The sequence below is a fragment of the Equus asinus genome, chromosome 11, assembly GCF_041296235.1.
Source record: "Equus asinus isolate D_3611 breed Donkey chromosome 11, EquAss-T2T_v2, whole genome shotgun sequence".
Lineage (NCBI taxonomy): Eukaryota > Metazoa > Chordata > Mammalia > Perissodactyla > Equidae > Equus > Equus asinus.
Window position 1 is genome coordinate 39422845 of NC_091800.1, and position 21547 is coordinate 39444391.

The 21547-nt window shown below is 37.3% G+C and overlaps 1 protein-coding gene across 1 annotated transcript in view; it reads right to left on the bottom strand.

Moving 5' to 3' along the window:
• The window catches only part of DIAPH3 (diaphanous related formin 3), a 489528-nt gene that overhangs the window by 325642 nt on the left and 142339 nt on the right, over positions 1-21547 (bottom strand). Inside the window, exons 6-9 of the mRNA XM_070480866.1 lie at positions 15326-15400; positions 15170-15239; positions 9963-10099; positions 7691-7796 (exon numbers count right to left, since the gene is read on the bottom strand). Of these exons, the coding sequence (XP_070336967.1) occupies positions 7691-7796; positions 9963-10099; positions 15170-15239; positions 15326-15400 (388 nt within the window). The remainder of the gene's footprint in view (positions 1-7690; positions 7797-9962; positions 10100-15169; positions 15240-15325; positions 15401-21547) is intronic.

A 21547-nucleotide genomic window follows, 5' to 3' on the forward strand; every position in this document is an offset into this window, starting at 1 on the left:
GAGACCCCGCAGAAATACAACGGATTATAAGAGATACTATGAAAAATTATACGCAAACAAAATGGATAACCTAGAGGAAATAGGTAAATTCTTAGACTTTTACAATCTCCCAAAGCTAAGTCAAGAAGAAGCAGACAGTCTGAACAGACCAATCACAAGGAATGCGATTGAAACAGCAATCAAAAGCATCCCAAAGAATAAAACCCCAGGACCAAACAGCTTTCCTGGGGAATTCTACCAAACTTTCAAAGAGGATTTAATACCTATCCTTTTCAAGCTATTCCAAAAAATGAGGGAGGATGGAACACTTCCTAATACATTCTACCAGGCCAACATCACGCTGATACCAAAGCCTGACAAGGACAGCACGAAAAACGAGAACTACAGGACAATATTGCTGATGAACATAGATGCAAAAATTCTAAACAAAATTTTGGCAACTCAAATTCAGCAATACATCAAAAGGATCATACATCATGATCAAGTGGGATTCATACCAGGGACTCAGGGATGGTTCAACATCCGCAAATCAATCAATGTGATACACCACATCAACAAATTGAGAAATAAAAACCACATGATCATCTCAATAGATGCAGACAAAGCATTTGACAAGATCCAACAGCCATTTATGATAAAAACTCTTAACAAAATGGGGATAGAAGGAAATTACCTCAACATAATAAGGGCCACATATGACAAACCCACAGCCAACATCATACTCAATGGGCAAAAACTGAGCACCATCCCCCTGAAAACAGGAACAAGACAAGGATGCCCTCTATCACCACTCTTATTTAACATAGCACTGAAAGTCCTGGCCAGAGCAATTAGGCAAGAGAAAGGAATAAAAGGAATCCAAATAGGGGAGGAAGAAGTGGAACTCTCCCTGTTTGCAGACGACATGATCTTATATATAGAAAACCCCAAAGAATCCATTGGAAAACATTTAGAAATAATCAACAACTACAGCAAAGTTTCAGGATATAAAATCAACTTACATAAATCAGTAGCATTTCTATACTCCAATAACAAACTAAGAGAAAAAGAACTCAAGAACACAATACCATTCACAATTGCAACAAAAAGAATAAAATATCTCAGGGTGAATTTAACTAAGGAAGTGAAGGACCTATACAATGAAAACTACAAGGGTTTCCTGAAGGAAATGGATGAGGACATAAAGAGATGGAAAGACATTCCATGAACATGGATTGGAAGAATAAACATAGTTAAAATGTCCATATTACCTAAAGCAATCTACAGATTCAACATCATCCCAATCAGAATCCCAATGACACTCTTTACAGAGATAGAAAAAAGAATCCTAAAATTCATGTGGGGCAACAAAAGACCCCGAATTGCTAAAGCAATCCTGAGAAAAAAGAACAAAGCTGGATGCATCACAATCCCTGACTTCAAAAGATACTACAAAGCTACAGTGATCAAAACAGCATGAAACTGGTACAAAAACAGGTGAACAGATCAATGGAACAGAATTGAAAGCCCAGAAATAAAACCACACATCTACGGACAGGTAATCTTTGACAAGGGAGCTGAGGGCATACAATGGAGAAAAGAAAGTCTCTTCAACAAATGGTGCTGGGAAAACTGGACAGCCACATGCAAAAGAATGAAAATTGACCATTCTTTTTCACCATTCACAAAAGTAAACTCTAAGTGGATCAAAGACCTAAAGGTAAGACCAGAAATCATGAGGTTTCTAGAGGAAAATGTAGGCAGTACACTCTGTGACATCAGTATTTAAAGGATCTTTTCAGACACCATGTCTTAGACAAGGGAAACAATAGAAAGAATAAACAAATGGGACCTCATCAAACTAAAGAGCTTCTTCAAGGCAAGGGAAACAGGATTGAAACAAAAAAACCCAATAATTGAGAAAAAATATTTGCAAGTCATATATCCAACAAAGGGTTAATCGCCATAACATATAAAGAACTCACGCAACTCAACAACAAAAAGTCAAACAACCCGATCAAAAAATGGGATGGAGACATGAACAGACACTTATCCAAAGAAGACATACGGATAGCCAATAGGCACATGAAAAGATGTTCATCATCACTGATCATCAGGGAAATGCAAATCAAAACTACACTAAGATATCACCTTACACCCGTTAGAATCGCAAAAATAATCAAAACAAAAAGTAACAAGTGTTGGACAGGTTGTGGAGGAAAAGGATCCCTCATACACTGCTGGTGGGAATGCAAACTGGTGCAACCACTAAGGAAAACAGTATGGAGATTTCTCAAAAATTAAAAATAGAAATACCATATGACCCAGCCATCCCAATACTGGGTATCTATCCAAAGAACTTGAAGTCAGCAATTCCAAAAGTCCAATGCACCCCAATGTTCACTGCAGCATTATTTACAATAGCCAAGATGTGGAAGTAACCTAAGTGCCCATCAACTGATGATTGGATAAAGAAGATATGGTATATATATACAATGGAATACTACTCAGCCATGAAAAAAAGAATGAAAACATCCCATTCACAACAACATGGATGGACCTTGAGGGAATTAAGTTAAGTGAAACAAGCCAGACAGAGAAGGACAATCTCTGTATGACTCCACTCATATGAGGAATTTAAACATGTGGACAAAGAGAACAGATTAGCGGCTACCAGGGGAAAGGGGGCGGGGGGGTGGGCACAAAGGGTGAAGGGGTGCACCTACAACACAACTGACAAACAATAATGTACAACTGAAATTTCACAGGGTTGTAAACTATCATAATCTCAATAAAAAGTTAAAAAAAAAAAAAAAAGTCTGCCCAAGTCCTTGGGGTCTGATTTTCAGCACCTGGGGTCAGCTGGACCAGGGTCTGGCGTCCCTAGGGTGGGGCCTGCCTGAGGCCTTGCATGCACTTCCGAGCCAGGAGGCTGGGACAGCTCTCCAGGGAGAGATGCCCAGGGGTGCCTGAGAAGCCCAGACCCACCAGACTAGGGTGTAAAAGGCACTGAGCTGTGTGCAGGTCAGGGGGGCCAAAGAGGGATCTGTAGCCTGATCCATGATTGTGGGAGGCCACAGCAGCTGCGCCCTAGTCAGATCGCAGGGCTAGGCGTGGACAGGGGTCTGGATGAGGGTTGCTGTACCCGGGTTCTCCAGGGAACGCCCCCCCTTCGCCCCACCCGGGCAGCTCAGTGCGCCCTCCCTCAGCTCCCCGGCTGCCCTGTGGGATGCCCAGCTCACGCCTGGGCAGCAGTGCAAAATAAAAAAAAGGAAAAAAAAAAAAAAAAAGAAATGATCTCCACAAACATTCATAGCAGCATTATTCATAATAGCCAAAAAGTAGAAACAACCCACATGTCTGCCAACTGACAACAGATAAAGAAAATGTGGTATATCCATACAATAGAATATCTGGCAAGAAAAAGAATGAAGTGCTGATCCGTACAACAACATGGATAAACCTTGAAAACACTTTGTTAAGTGAAAGAAGCCAGTCAGAAAAGACCACATATTATAATATTATATCAAATGTCCAGAATATGAAAATCTATAGAGATTAAGTAGATTAATGGTTGCCTACAGCTAGAGGGAATGAGGATCTTTCAGGGTGACAGCTAAGGGAGGTGAAGAGTTTCTTTTGGGGTTGATGAAAATATTCTAAAATTGGGGTGAAGGTTGCACAACTGTGAACAAACAAAAAACACTGATTTGTACACTTTAAACGTACAATTTATATGTGGGTAAATTTTATATATGAACTTTATCTCATAAAAGCTGTTAAAAAGTCATTTCAAAATTATATCAAATCTCTAGATAGACAAATAAATTTAATTCTTTTTTTTTTTTTGGAGGAAGATTAGCCTTGAGCTAACTGCTGCCAATCCTCCTCTTATTGCTGAGGAAGACTGGCCCTGAGCTAACATCCATGCCCATCTTCCTCTACTTTATATGTGGGACGCCTACCACAGCATGGCTTTTGCCAAGCAGTGCCATGTCCGCACCCAGGATCCAAACCAGTGAACCCTGGGACACTGAGAAGCAGAATGTGCGAACTTAACCACTGTGCCACTGGGCCGGCCCCTAATTCAAGTTTTAATGTCTTCTATAGAATAGTAATCTTAATTCCCAATTTTATTTTTTTTAAAGATTGGCACCTGAGGTAACATCTGTGGCCAATTTTTTTTTTAATTTATTTTTCTTCTTCTCCCCAAAGCCCCCAGTACATAGTTGTATATTCTAGTTGTAGGTCCTTCTGGTTGTGCTATGTGGGATGCTGCCTCAGCATGGCCTGATGAGTGGTGCTGGGTCCGCGCCCAGGATCCAAACCAGCAAAGCCCTGGACCATGGAAGCAGAAGGCAGAAACTTAACCACTCAGCCGTGGGGCTGGCCCCTTAATTCCCAATTTTTAATTTATGCTTCTCTTTCAGAGTATTCTACAGACATTAACCAGCTGAATATAAATTTATCAGAACTATAAAAATCTTTTTTCCAAAACATAGCACCTTCAGTAAAACCAGAGTAATTACATATAACATAAATGACTAAATTTACCCAAGAATTTTTTTGATTCATGTAGTTTGGCTTCAAGTTCATATGGCAATCAATTCAAGTTTTAAAAGATCAGGTAAATTTACCTTAATATCTGGTAGCCAAAACAAATTTAACACGATAAATAATCAAGAATTTTAAGGTAACACTCAAACTTTCCAATTAATGAGTGGATCATGTCATTTACCAGGGCAAAATTTGGCTTCGTTCTTAATAAGCCATTTTTTTATCCCTTCCCTTACAGCTTTAAAACACCAAGTGATGTAACATTGCTGTAAACAAAGCTGGGACCCCAGTTTTACCAAGGTTTTTTAACCTTTTTATTCTGAAATAATTATTGATTCATAGGAAGTTACCAAAAAAAAAAAAGAAAAAGAAAAAGGACAGGTAGGTCCTAAGTATTCACAGAATTCCTCTCAGTGGTAACATTTTGCATAATTATAGTACAATCCCAAAACCAGGAAAGTGAAATTGGTAAAATCCAGAGAGCTTATTCCGATTTTATCAGCTTTACACTCATCTGTCTGTACATGTACAGTTCTATGCAATTTTATCACATGTATTGATTTGTAACCACGATCACAATCAAGACACAGAACTGTTTCATCACACAAGACTCCCTCCTGCTATTTATTTATGGCCACACCCAACACATTCCCAGACCCCATTCCAAAACTTTGGCAACCATTAAACTGTTCTCCATCTGTATAACTTGGTTCTTTCAAGAATGTTATATAAACAGAATCATACAGTTTGCAATCTTTCAGGATTGGCATTTTTCAATCAGGATAATTCTTTAAAGAGTCATGCGAGTTGCTGTATGTTATCAACAGCAGTTCATTCCTTTTTTGCTGAGTAGTGTTCTGTGGTATGGGTGTACCAAAGTCTAGCCATTCACCTGGTGAAGTACATCTGGGTTGTTTCCAGTTTGGGGCTATGACGAATAAAGCTGCTATAAAAATTAGTGTCTGGATTTTTGCATGAACAAAGTTTTCATTAATCTCGGATAAGTGCTCAAGAGTGTAATTGCTGGGTTGCATAGTTAAATAACAATTTTAATAGCAACACTGGTAATGTTTCTGAAAAAAAAAATGAAGATACCTTCAATCTCCACTCTTCACTGACTTTGTTTTTTTAATTTAACAAAATTACTTTTTAAAACCAGCAGTTACTCAACACTTATGCTAATGAGCCAAGCACTGCACTATGCATTTTAAATACATTATCCTATGTAATCCCTACATCAACAATGAGCCAGGCACTGCTATTATCGCCATCTTACAAAGGAGAAAAGAAGCATAGAGAAGATTTGGGAACTGATCCAGAGTCACAAAGCTAGGATGTGAAGAGCTAGGACTTAAATTCAAGCCTGCCTGACTCAGAAGTCTATTCTTTTCATCACAAGACATTACCTTTTACTCCTGTAACATGTGTGATTAGACACAAAACGTATATATATCAACACAAAAAAGTCTTTCCTTAGGGGATGAAGACTGTATGTGACTATTACATTTCATAAATGAGATTTTTAAAATCAGACATGTCCTCTAACATGAACAAAAGACAAAATCTAATTACCTACTGGAATTTGTGCAAATACTATGTAAGTAAAAGGTAACATGAGTACTAGAGGAAAATTCAGATCAAGTAATTGTTCAGCTTTTCTCTACAAAGTTTCTTTCAGGTTTACTCTTCATTAGTCTTGTGGTAAAAAGGAAATCTGGGGACAGATGAGAAAGGAGGAGAAGGGAAATGAGGGTAACGGTTTACAAACTAAAAGACCCTAGCACACCAAGTGAGGGAACAAGCAAGGTCTGTGTCACAAGTGGCTGACACATCCCAGATGCCCACACTCCCAGATGAGTAAGGAGGGGCTCTTCCAGAAGCTCCAGTAATGGACCCATGCAATAAGGACCACATACTCAGATGTTCAAGCCTGCCTACTGCCCAGACAAACAAATTCACAACAGAGGTCCTGACTAGCCGTTCACAAACACTACCATCAGAAACGTCATCCTCACAAACATCATGAAGAGAAATGTCACAATAAATTTATTAATTTGATAGTCCCTAACATTTTCTGATTTTGTCAAACACCACCCGTTTATTTATTTTTTAACACTAAGATTTAGCTTGTCTATCCCTACCACAATGAGAAACAATAAAATGGCCAAGCTATACAGAGCTTTAAAACAAAAACTGTAACTTCTATAACTTTTTACTATTAAGTGTGAAACAGATTTACTTCATAGCTATCAGCCCCTTGGTTTCCGAATTTTTGATTGAAGATCTTCCAAAAATCTCAATAGCCAGGTGACAAGCACATCAATTAGATAAAACAAAGAAATTTGGAGGCAGAAGTCAGTTATCAACATAGCAGTAAAAACTCTTGTCTCTTTAAAGAAAGGAGACATTAAATGAACACTAGTTATGCAGTTTTGAATATTATAATATAATATTATATTATGTGATTTTGGGGGAGCATTTAAATATCTTTGAGAATCTCTATAAGTGTATCTCAGTCTCATTACTACTCATGTAAACTCTCAACTTTTCAGATATGAAAACTAACACAATGAGAAGGCATAATTCAGTTAATTACCAAAACTCCTTAAAAATTATAATAATCAACTAATAAGACTAACAGAGCATAAGCAATTCATGGACTGTGATTATGTATATATATATTTTTAAAGATTTTATTTTTTTCCTTTTTCTCCCCAAAGCCTCCCGGTACATAGTTGTATATTCTTCGTGGTGGGTCCTTCTAGTTGTGGCATGTGGAACGCTGCTTTAACGTGGTTTGATGAGCAGTACCATGTCCACGCCCAGGATTCGAACCAACGAAACACTGGGCAGCCTGCAGCGGAGCGCAGGAACTTAACCACTCGGCCACGGGGCCAGCCCCCTGTGACTATATATTTTATAGAGAAATCTAGTAAGTCAACTTCTAGGAAAGTAACCTAAGGAAATACTCATGGGGGATCACCAAGTTGTATCTATAAGATAAATTATGACATAGTATAAACTAGAATTCTATACATTTATTTAAAATGCTATAAAATATTAAACGGTACGCAGGGTTTCATGCTATAGCATTAAATGTAAGCCGGTCAGAAAACAGTTACAAAATAATATGTATGATATCCACAAAACCTACCTGCAGCTGAACTGAATTGTGCCGAAGACCTTCCACAATAGAAAAAAATCTGTCAATTTTTCTCTCTTCTCCAGCTGTTGTTAAAGCTTCTAAAACTTCTTCAAGGCTATTGAAAATTTTTAAATAATTAATTAAATTGCAAACAGCAAATAACCCAAACGCCATAATCCAATCGCTTAATCTACTAAATTCCAGAGTCACTGCTCCTAGGTAACCAAGATTTTAAAAGTAGCTTACTGAGTACACAGCATGTACCCAGCATTAACTATACGTTTTAGTTCATTTATTCCTCAGTATAACTCGATAATGATGTTTATTTATCAAAAATTTATATGGTGCTTACTACACATCACACACTATTTGAACCTGTTTACAAATATTAACTCTTTTTAATGTATATAACCCTATGAAATAGGTATTATCCCATATTGTAGATTAGAAAATTGAGGCAGAAAAAGGTTAAGAAATTTGTCCAAGGACTCATATGTACTAAATGGTAGAACAAAGATCTGAAACCAGAGTCTTAGTGAGCACTATATAAATTCTCTGAACCAATACATTCTACTTCATCTTTAGTGTAAGTGAAGTTCTGGTAGCCAAAAATATATAGTAGTAAGGAACTGTAGTCAAATATAAAAAATAATAGTTATGCAAGAACTATACTTGCTACATCTTTAAAGAATAGTTGTATTAACAGTACCTAGCATACTGTAGAAGCTCACATAGTTTGTGGACACAGACATGTAGTCCCAAATGTTATTTACATCATTTTATCATTTTGATAACCTATTCTGAAGTCAAGAAATAAAAATAATACAGAAGTAGAGGAAGAGGAAAGAGAAGAGGAGGAAAAAGAGGATAAAGAAAAACAAGGGAGGGCAGTCCCATGGCCTAGGGGTTAAGTTCTGCATGCTTTGGTGTGGTGGCCCAGGTTCAGTTTCTGGGTACGGACCTGCACAACTCCTGAGTGGTCATGCTATGTTGGCAGCTCACACACAAAATAGAGGCAGATTGGCTATAGATGTTAGCTCAGGGCGAATCTTCCTCAGCAAAAAAAAAAAAAAAACAAGAAAGAAAGAAAGAAAAAGGGAAGGGAGAAGATAAGGGGAAAGGAAAAGGAAGGGGAAGGAGAAAGGGAAAGGAGGAGGGAGAAGAAATAGGAAGTAGGGGAGGAAGGAGGGAAGCAGAGGAAGGAGGAGAAGGAAAAGAAGAAAGGGAGAGGGGGAGCACAGGAAGTATTTTGTGTGTCAACATTAAATCCACTCAGGTTTCTAAGTCAAAATTAAAATAGCCTTTTCAAAATGGGAAAGGGAAAGTGCAGAAGCTCTACGCCTCACTGCGCATGCTGGGATTGCAGCAAGTACGGCCTCATCTACAGATGAGCGCTCTAGGTCCCTATGGGCGCAGACGGCCAGGGCTGAGTGGTGCCTGTGACTCCCCAACTAGTCCAAACCGCGCAGCTCAGCAGTCCCCACCCCAGCAGGGTCACCACAAGAACAATTTTCAAATGCATGCAGGAGGTTCCGCTTCTAGGGCTCTGTCTGCCCTCATAGGAGAAGGCTATTTCTGTCTGTTCTTCTGGTTTTCTAGTCTTCATATCTTTATCCTTTTTAAAAGGCATTTTAAATAATGTTTAAAGACTTCCTTTGTAACAAGAACACCAATCTTCTTTAAAAAGAAAAAAGGTTTATTTTATAAAATAAAGGTTTTATCTTATAAAGGTTTTTTTAATAAACCTTATAACAAAAGGTTTATCATACAAAACTATCTTTTAATATGCATGGAATGGTCTTTTAGTTACAGCCCTAACAAATGTGGAAAATGTCTTTAAAATTTACAGTTTTAGTGTATACTTTTTGGTCGAGGACTATGTCCCTCAACCAGTAAAGTACTATTACATACTTTCTAAATCACTTTCTAAGTCTGCCTTACATATAGATTTTCCAATAGTATGTTGTTTACTTTTACAAGAGAATGTACGTTAAAAAATCACATAAGAGACAGAACCCATTTGTATATTTTTCAAAGCCTTCATTTAGAATATGATGAAGAAATCAGTTTTTCATAGAAACATGTTAGCCCATAACTACTACATCAATTAAGAGAAATACTCAAACATTTCCGTTCAGGCAATATGAATCTAAATCAGCTGCTTAAGTATACTTGACTTATTTACAGTAAATTCTAAACTAGAATGGATAATGAAAACATTAAATGAATCGAACTGTATTAAATGAGTACGTAATTAGAGAAATAAGTTGAGAAGACTTACATGTTTTCCTCCCCTACAATGCAGACTGCAGAGAGGAGTTTAACCACATCTGTCATCATACTGGGGTGCTCAGGGTCGATTGCTTTTGCTAATAAAGAAAGACTCCTCTCTTCACTCATAATTCTTTCCAAGCCATACTATAACATTTTGGAAATAAGAGGTTAAATGTTAGTTGGTTGGTAAAATAGTGCCCTGAATAAAATGTAGTTAATAAAAAACATTTATAGGATAATACATTTTTACACTTAGTAAAGCTGAAAAATATAAAGAATGTACAATATCCTAAAAAAAATTCATACGGTATTCACTTTACATCAAGAATTATGAGAATCAACCAAATACACATAAGCCCTCAAAAGTGATTTTACAACAATACAACTGATAATTATTAAGACAGATGAGTAGCCAACTGGAAAAAGGGAGAAGCAGCGAGGAACACTGAGATTTCCCAACGGGAATATACAAAATGAACAGTCAGATATTGAACCAGACACTGAGGCCACCAGGAACTTTCCTGGGGAGGCAGGTTGGTGACAGAGAGATCACCACAAGTAAATACATAGATCAGCACTGTCCCAGAGAAATATAACATGAACCACACGTGCACTATAAAGTTTTCAGGCAAAAAGTAAAATTAATTTTAATAAAATTAATCCAATATGTCTAAAATATTATCAACATGCAATCAATATGAAACGTTTATTGATGTTTTACTTTTTTCTAACTGTTCAAAATCTAGTGTGTATTTTATACTTACAGCACATCTCCATTCAGACTAGCCACATTTCAAGTGCTCAATAGCCACACGTGGCAACCACGTTATAAAGTGCAGGCCTAGACAGTAACACTTAGTTCATAAATGGGCGAAAGTTGAAAGATGATTTGGGCAGATATCATGTACAAACTGCCATAAGGAGCAGATGTATTCTAATCAGAACGATATTTTATCAAAAGAAAGACAATGCAGCTGTAAACACATTATTTTACAAATGAGATGATTTTGGATAAGGACGAAGTTGATTTGCTACTGCCAGGATGTCACATCCAATGAGAAGATAAGGAGTTATGTTAGTGACTTATTGTTTTGATATAAGGATGCATGTCTCTTACAGCCCACTTGTAATCTATGAAAGATAAGTATCAAATAAGAGAGGATGAATAGATGGATAAAACAATTATTATTTATCCACCATGCATCCCAGAGAATCCTTCTAAAGAGAAATTGGTTGATTAGAATTATTACTAAGCACTAAAAAGGACCTTAATCTCAATTACAGACTTATGAACTATGGCTTAAACTCAAAATTAGCACTAGATATAAGTATCAAAGTTGGATCTATAACAAGCTTACACCCGACGCTTTGAGTGTTATGAAATCCTATTTAAAACTTTCCTGTCTTGTACATGGCACTTATGTAAAGAAGCTGTCACACTGTGCTGAAATATTGCATTTGCTTAAAACCACTATCTAAGGAAGACAGGTACGAAGATGGAAGTACAAGCAGAAGGGCCAAGGGCCCCAGGATATGATTTTTGGAGAGACTTCTCTGTCTTGTTGGTGATAGGGAAAAACCAGCCAGGAAATGCTCACGTTTGTGATGCCCTGGGCTGTTTCATTACTGGAAACAAAGAACAAAAACACAGGCATGGGGCCAGAGACTACAATATGCCTTAATAATCATTCTAGGGAATTCTCGGAGCCTTATAAAGTACCACTTAGATCCAATTTAAAAAGTCAGTCAGTCAATGCTTACCAAGCACCGAGGGGCTGCCTCTGTCCTAAGACACTTGAGGATTGAGGAAAGCTTGCCTCCACATTTCCTCTTCATTTCCCACCCACCTGGCTGTCCTTAGCCAGTACCTCCCCATCCTCCAGCCACTCAAGGCAATTCATACTTATCTTCTCCAAGTGGTACCACCTACCTTCTGTCAAGCCTTCCAGCCCTAAACCATGATGTGTAAAAAGTTGAATAGGAGCATTCTCTGATTTCATGGTTTTCACCATCATCCTGTGACCCAAAGCTCCATCATAGGCAGTGCTCTCTGATTTTGCTAACACAAAAGTGTGTAGCCCTCATTTTAAGACTGGAATGAGCCCAGATTACCACTACTCAGTATCTAGAACTAAAAACAGAATTGCTGCCTACTTGTACATAATTACTCTCATTCAATTATTTAAACAACGCAAAACAAAAACTGTTGAGTCTGTGAAAGAAATAGTCAACTTACCAAGGCTGGCATCTAAAGTGCATTAAATGAAGGCTCTTACAAGGTTAGAGAGGTGGTGACAAATTTTGGAGGGTCTAAGGATGTCTCTCTGCTGAGTGTCAAAGATCCACTCTGGATTATATGAAAACTCATGTGTTCTAAACAGAGGACCAATGCCAGGTGCCATTTGCCTTCTACACAAGGCCTATTATTACCTAATAGACGGAATTCCAGACCATTGAAGATGTGTTAGGCAGGGGAGGGTTAACAGTTTAAATCCCTGTGTAGGATGTCCAACACTTACATGAAGAGTATCATCTGGTCTATCTATCTTCTATCTACATCTACTGTCATCACTACACTGATGATGAACAGCCAACCCTGGTGAGTTACTCCCAGTAGCGGCGATAATGTGGGTAAAGGGCTGGGCTTCAGGAGGAAAAGCACCTTTGCTGGGGGTACACGCCTCAAAGCAACACACAAAAAGTTAACTGATCAAACTGAAGCTCCTGTTCTAACTACCTTTTAATTTAAACAGATTAACTTTTCATCCTTTGATTTTCTTCCTAGCAAATATCCACAATCTCCTTCCACCAAAAAAATATTTAGCCCAATTTAGTATTATAAGAAATTTAATTTCATATGACATTATCAAGTTTGCACATTATATTAATTATGTAATTACTAGTACCAAATAAGGTACCACATTTTTTTTTAATCTTAAAGCCTATATTTTTCATCATTCAATGAACTCTTGTAAACACTGCACATGAGGTATAGGAAAAACCATCAATGGGTCTTAGGAAAAAAAATAAACTTTAGCGAAAATTTCAGACATTACAATACTAATTCCAAGGATCAGTAACTTTTTATTCTTATTTGCACAGGTGATAGCAATAAATGTAAATGGCAATATATTCCAACTCCAGGTATACAAACTATAAGCAACACAATATCTTATTATAAGAATAAACTACATTATATTATATAACTAGAAATAAATACACAGTTTACTCTCTCTCCAATTCAGTCTCAAACCAAGTATGAATATTATCTTCTATATACTGTCTCACTTTAACCATGATATGTTTCTTAAATTCTAATTATGATCTACATGCCGCTTTGGTTTGAAAAAACAGTCCCTAGGTTTTCTCTACCCTCAGCCTTTCCATGACTAACGAAATTTCCAATTTCTATATTCTCACTTTAGAAGGGGTCTCCTAAAGCAGAATTATGTACTCAGTGTGGAAAGAGCTCTCCCCTCTCACCAATTTCTGGTTCCTTTATTCATTTACTTTTAAAAGATTCTACAAAAGGCTACTTAATATAGCTAAAATCTAACTCTCACAGAATAATGAGTTCAATATAGAAAGGACTTGTGATTTCTACATCAGATATTTTCTGTGAAAAACGTAAGTGACTGGAGGGACATGGAGGTGAAAAATATTTCATTGGTTAAGAATAGAAAACTTAGGGGCTGGCGCGGTGGCACAGCAGTTAAGTTCACACATTCTGCTTCGACGGCCCAGGGTTCGCTGGTTCGGATCCCGAGTGCAGACCTACGCATTGCTTGTCAAGCCATGCTGTGGTAGGTATCACATGTATAAAGTAAAGGAAGATGGTCATGGACGTTAGCTCAGGGCCAGTCTCCCTCCACAAAAAGAGGAGGATTGGTGGCAGATGTTAACTCAGGGCTAATGTTCCTCAAAAAAAAAGAAAACTTAGCCCCAGAAAATGCTGAAAAACACATAAGTAACTTAATAAGACTTAAAGACTTAGAAAATATAAATATCTGCTACATAAATGTGGGGCCAGCCCGGTGGCATAGTGGTTAAGTTTGCCCACTCCGCTTCAGCAGCCTGGGGTTCACAGGTTTGGTTCCCAGGCTTGGACCTGTATACCAGTCACCAAGCCATGCTGTGGTGGCGACCCACATACAAAATACTGGAAGACTGGCACAGATGTCAGCTCAGGGACAATCTTCCTCAAGCAAAAAGAGGAAGACTGGCAAATGGATGTTAGCTCAGGGCAAATATTCCTCACGAAAGGGGGGTAAAAAGGAAAGAAATATAATTGTTAATAATTTAAGTACCAGTACTTAAGTGTGTAGTCCTCTAAATGTTTACTTTAAAGCAAAATATTAAGAATTAAAATTACTCAGAAATATACAGATGGTTTTGGAATGAAACACAAATCACCATACTACCATAAGTAAAACTTCCTCCCCTGTTGTCTAACAGCAACTAAAACACCTATCATGCACACATCATGAGGCAGATGTGTTTATAGATATTGGAGCTAAAGACATGGCACAGGATAGAACTAATTTCTGCAATTAACCATATTAAAAAAAAAAAGAAAGAAACAGTGCAGATAAATCTAACTTCAGTAAAAGCTTAAAGTATTTCTTCCAATGTGTCATCTGTAAATATGCAAACTCTGCACACACATCATATTATATTTGGTCTCAATATTCCCTGTATTAAGCATCACTGCTCCATTTCTGGGACCTGTTCATATCTCTTTACCTTAATTTCATTATAGATTTAACTTCTTAGACTATAAAAACCACCTCTTTCCAATTTCATGCTTTGGCAATAAGTCTTACTGGAGATCACATTCTATAATCACGTATGATTTCTAAACGGATCCGTGCTATCCTTTTGAAAATTAAAAGAGAGAGGGAGAGAGGAAGGGGGAAAACAAAAAAGAGGAGAGAAAGGAAGGAAGAGAAGCATGGAGCAAGAGAGAATTAATCTACACACGAGGAGTTCAGCATCTGAAGAGGGTCTATTCATCCCCAATTTTCTCCTGTTGGGAGATAGTTGATTTGACACAAAACTAGAAATCAATAGAATATTTTTTTCCATTATGTACTGAACGACATATTAAAGTAATACATCACTTTGGAGCAAATTCTTTCTTACACAATTCTAATCCACAAGCTCACTATAAGAACCGGTGAAGAACACATATAATCTGATTACCTATGTACATACCTGTGTATTCATCAAGGCCTTTAGACATTGTATGACTTTGTGTTGATTCTTCTTTACAATTTTTTCTTGTCTGCATTGGCATAAGACATCAGAGTGGAAATTATAATTGGACACGCAAATGTAGTTTAATTGAAAACAATAATTAGCAATACTTACATTTTGCCACTAATCAATTTTTCCAAAATGTCCAGTAATAATCCAAGCCCCTCACGTCCAAAGCTTTCCACCCAACTGAAAAACAGGAAAAAAAAAAAAAATAAAGGTAATTATACGTTGTCGGTATTCTGGTTTGGAATATGACAATAATGCTACTATATATATTTGGCCCTTGTTATATTCTGATAGTAAATACAATGTAAGAATAACACTGTGTACAAAATCATTCATGATTCATAATCTTAGTTGTGAAAGGAGCAAAGTTAGGATAAGCCAGTGGTGTGCTTAACCCAGCTTGCACTTGCCTTGTGAGAGCTAACTGTGCCCATTTCTTCCATGCTCCATCTCCAGTGAGATCATGTTAGTAGCTAAAAATCTGCCACGTTGAAAGTAGATCACAGAAATCAGCAAATGCTGCCAATCAGAGCGCCTCCCCCACCCAGAGAGCTGGTTGTTAAACATTTGCCAGCACACCACCAGATAAGCCTCACCTTGGACAGTTCCAAAGAGCAGAAAGTGGGCATGTGAGTAAGACTTAAAGACGACTCAGATCTACGTAAAGAAAAAGGGGGCTGAAAAAATTAATCAAAGGATTGAAAAGGGATGTTTTAGGAGAAGTGCCCAAACCATTAAAATGCATCCTTATAAGTCTTAATGATTTCCTAAATTTCAAAGTTCAAGTGGTTTTTTAAAAAAAGAGCTTCATTGCTTTTTAAACAAATATTTTCATCTTGATCAAACTGCCTCTATTTCAGAAACCCAATGATGCAAGCACAGTACTGTATGCAATTAAGATGTCACTGCCATTAGACAACAGCTCATTTGATTATAGGAAAACTATCCTAGTAAAAATAATACTTTTTTCCAGTTGTGTTTGGAAAACCTAGGACAATAATAAAATAGTAACAATCTGTCTTCAAAAAAGTAGGGGAAAGGCCTAGTGGTTAAATTCAGCATGTTCTGCTTCAGTAGCCCAGGTTCAGTTCCCAGGCGTGGACCTATACTGCTTGTCAGTGGCCATGCTGTGACAGCTGTATGTGTCCCACATACAAAATACAGGACGATTGGTATGGATGTTAGCTCACAGCAAATCTTCCTCAGCAAAAAAAAAAAGTGGGGGAAAGAAAAAGATATATGTTTGCCTATTTCACTGTATATACCTGTTTGTATATACATTTGTTCATATGCATGATTTTATGTGTATGTGAAGCTTTTGAAAATGGAATGTTAAAAACAAAATTTCATCCAGTAATCAAAATCAGGACATTATAAAGAATAAATAAAAAGTTTAAGTCACATATCAGTATATAATACCATTTTCTCACTTAAGATACAATAACATTTCCCATGAAAATGAGCCTAAAAACCAAATGCAACATATTTGCATGAAAAATTAAAATATCATTTAAAAAATGCATCTTCATTTGTATACTTCTGTGAGCACAGCTTAATTGCCTACAAATATTCCAAATTTGATTTTACACCCCCACCAAAACAAAGCAATTTGCCATTTAGATTGGCAGACTCTTGTCAGACTATTTTATTCATCTCTTCTCTGTGAAAACCACTAATTCAAGAACATACTTAAACAGGAAAAGCACTACCCTGTAAAAGAAAAGACTGAAGATCACTATTACAGTTAAGGGAGGGAAAAGAGTTAAATAGAAGCTGATGTTTTCAAACCAAGATGCTACTTCAAAAGTGAACAGTTTACTCTCCACTATCAGCAACAGACAGATTACCTGTAGGCATTTCAAATCTTGCTTTCATGTTTCATGAAAACACCTACAGCATCCCGCTTAACTGTTTGCCTTGTTGACATCCTATTCTGTATTTATTCTTATTTCACATGCAGCAGGGAAGCTTGAAATCAAACACATAGAGTAATTTGAGAGTTTTACTTGGGCTGGCACCAAGGTGCCTGGACAAGACACGGACCGTCAGGCCCTCCTGTGTTAGTATCTCACAGTGGGGCTTCAAAATTTTGTTTGAAGTGGATTTTCAACCATCTCTATATTCAAAAGTATATCCATAAAGATATTCTAAAGCTAATAGAAATGGTTTAGGATTATTCATACTGCTATCACCTTAAATCATTGCAGAAAATAAAGTTATTACTCCTAAAATCACCTTATGCTAAAATATACAAAGTAATTTAAAATGATGTCAATATAACAAAGACACTTTGTTGCATTTAATATGCTTATGGTGGAACCCACTAGAAAATTTAGGAAGCATATCAATCCAAGTAAACCAAGTTAAGTCTCCCAGTCTGAGTAATTATTAATAGAACATATAGCTATTTTTAAAATTGATCATCCATAATACAACTGTAACTAAAAGAGTGGGACCCACAGAAGTTCTCAAGTCAACCATTTCTGGCCCCACTAGATAACTCTCTTCTACATTGCAGAATATGAATTATTAAAGTAAAACTTAGTCCACTTATATATTACACATAAACTAATTCTCTATAAAACAAACTTATTACAGTTGAACGTCAAGAGGCATTATATTCAATTACTTTACACTACAATCTTAACTCATGGTGGGAATTAATTACTCAACAATAAAATCAAAGAAGTTGGCAACAGCCTTTGGAAAGCCAGATTACACTTTACATTTTATAAAATGTATCAAAAACAAGAAAAGTGAGACAGGGTGGGAGGAAAGGAAGCAAAGATGCTCCACAACCAAAGAAAGACTATAATATTTAAACAGAAAAAGAAAGCTGATGAAAGTACTTTATCGAAAAGGTAATACTAAAACACAAATATGCCTAAAATGTCTCCCTGTTTTCCTAAAATTTTACAGGGCCAACATATTGCTGTATCAACAAGTTGTCATTCACAAACCCATTCTCTCACAACCTCTGCCTCCCCCCACCATATTATTTTCAGCAATATTATTTTTAAAGATGGGGCAAATACGACTTCCTATCTCTTCTGGAAAAGATGTTCAAGATAAAAAGTGATATTGAGTAGGTAGGTCTGCTGTACTGACAGAGGCTTATTGAAATCCATAGCTTTCCACAAAGGTGAAAAATTTCTCATCATCAGTGTAAGAAGCAACCTGGAAAAAAGATTATCAACTGATCTATAAATGATCAATCTTCAGGAAACCAAATCTGTACAATTCATCCTGTGCCTGTCAGCACAGTACCCTCAGGCATTATGTGGTTTAACTATAAACTGCATTCATGGATGAATAAGCACTGTGCAAATGTTTCTTCTCCATGAATAGAAATGACATAGAAATTAGTATGACATTTGTATTGGAAAAAATTGCTTTAAAACAGCGAAAAGTAATGTGCTAAGTACTAATTTAACACAAAATCTACCTCCTAAAATTCTTAACAGAAAATATCAAACTCGTCTCTTTTAATTGCCTCAAGAAAAACTTATTACCATTTAGCACTTCCTAGCAGGGGTCTCGAAGTAGGAGAAAAAGAAGAGGTGGAGAGGTAATAGAAGAAGAAAAAAAGGAGGGGGGTGGAGAGCAGTTCTCTGGAAATAAATGTTCAAACCACCTTTAAATGTTCAAAGCAGCTTAGGCTTTGAAATTCAGTTATTGCTTCCAGAGACACAGGATGAAGTCAAATGTGTGCAGTGGTTTCAATGCATTGTTGGCTTTATGAAGCAAATACAGTCACCTCATTGAGCAGATGAGGCAACAGTCAGGTCTCAGATTTACTTCCTGGCCAACGAACAAAGCACCATCCAAGCGTGTTTCCCACGGACTAAAGTTAAAACTACTTCTCTTCCCAAACGTGCCCTAAGGAAGGGAAAGACAAATGCCTCATGGATTGTCAGAGCTGGAATAAACCTACCAGATCATAAGGGTGATCTCACGTGGAGGATAGGGACCATTTCTTATTTGTTTTTAAATCCCCAGCACCTGGAACAGACTAAGCACTCAACAAATGGTTTTAGAATGAAACTGAATCTCCTCTTACTTTTATATATAAGGAAAGGAACATACGGAGAGAGGTTAGAATCACTTAGAAATAGCATCTAGGTCTGCTGGTGCCCAGACACACACCCCTACTTCATAGGCATAGAAAAAGGCACAAAGAGATGACATATTCTATGCAGCATCAGTGAGCCTATCTCAACCTTCATGCCAGAAACATCACTTCTGATTTCAGAACTGGTACTTATCCATACTGAACCAAGGATGATGAATCTGGAGTCCCTGTCCTATATCCCATTTTAGGACTTGACTGACTGCTGCTCGAAGGGTGATGTTCATTACTACTAAAACTCAAGTGTTCATTAACAAAGTCAGTGAGCCTTCAGTGGCTCACTGCGTGCTTGATCCTCACTAGGTATGAGCAACACAAAACTGAATAAAACATGTTCTCTGCCCTTGAAAGGATCAGAGAGTAGTTGTTGAGACAAATGTTGAGCAAAACTATTTCCATAATGTAATAAGTGCTATAATCATGGTACTAAGGGAACAGAAGGTGCAGCAACTACCTCTCCTGGGAACAAAGCAGCTGATGTCTGACCTGAGTCTTGAAGGATAAGTCAGAGAAAGGAAGAGAGGTTTCTAAGCCAGAGGGAATACCTGCAAAGGCATTAAATATGAAATACATGGCCTGTGCTGAGCACCACAAGTGGCTATATCAGACATAAAGTCAAACAGGTAGGAAGGAGCTTGTGAAAAACCTATATGCAATGCCCTGGGGAATAGTAAGCCATTGAAGGACTAGGCATACGTGGTAGGCAGAGTCATCTCATCTGTGTCCCCAAAAGATGGCCACGTCCCAACACCAGAACCTATGATTACATTACTTCACACAGTGAAGACGGATTAAAAAGAGACTTAAGGTTGCCAATCAGGTGATTTTAAAACAGGGAGAGTACCCTAGATTATCAGGGTAGATTCAATCTAATTACATGATTCTTAAAAGCTGAGACCCTTCCACAGCTGGATTAGACAAAGGAGCTGGAAGAAAGAAGAGAGATTCACAGCACGGGAGGAACTCGACCTGCCTTTACAGCTTTAAAGATACAGGAAAGGGAATATGAGGCAAGCAATGCGGGCAGACTCTAAAAGCTGAGAAAACCCTAAATTGACAGCTAGCAAGGAAATAAGGCTGTCAGTCCCACAACTGCAAGGAATTGAATTCTGCCAGCAACTGAAATGATCAAGAAAACAGAGTATTTTCATTCACGAACACAGGATCTCTGGACACTTATTTAGACACTCTCTGATTTCCTTCATCATGATTTTGTAGTTTCCAGCATAAAAGTCTTGTACATAATTTGTTAGATTTACAAAGAGTTTTTTTTTCTTTCTGGAGGAATAGTAAATGGTGTTTTCCAAAAGTTCATTGTTAGCATATAAAAATACAGTTGATTGTTTTTCTCAAGTATAAAACATAAATTTACCCTCTTAATATTTAAGAGCACAGTACAGTATTGTCAACTATATGCACATTGTTATACAACAAACCTCTAAACCTTTTTCATCTTGCAAAATACAATTGATTTCTGTTTATCTTGAAACCTCCAATCTTGCTGAACTGATTAGTTCCAGGAGTTTTTGTAGATTCTTTGAACTTTTCTACGTAAACAATCATATCATCTGCAAATATGGACAGTTTTATTTCTTCCTTTCTGATTCATAAGCTTTCTATTTCATTTTTTTGCCTCATTGAGCTGGCTAGAGCTTCTAATACCATGCTAAGAGTGGTGATGGTAAACATCCTTGCCTTGTTCCCAGTCTGAGGGGGAAAAATTATCAGTCTTTCACCATTAAATATAATATTAGCTGTAGGATTTTTGTAGATTCATGTTATCAAGTTGAGAAATTACCACCCTGTATGAGTTTCCTAAAGTTGCTAAAGTACTGCAAAGTGGGTAACTTAAAACAACAGAAATTTATTCTCATGGTTCTGGAGGCTAGAGGCCCCAAATCAAATTGTCAGCAGGGCCAGGCTCCCTCTGAAACTATGAGTAGAATCCTTCCTTGCCTTTTCCTAGCTCCTGGTGGTAACTGTTAATCCAGATTCCTGACCCCCGTCATCAAATGGTGCGTAGGCTCTCCCTCTTGCTCGCTCTTCTTTCCTTCTGATAAGGACAAAGTTATATTAGATTAAGAGCCCCTTCTTTTCCCTTATGACCTAATCTTAATTAATTATATCTGCAATGACCCTATTTCCAAATAAGGTCACATTCTAAGGTGACAGTTAGGACTTAAACATCTTTCTGGGGG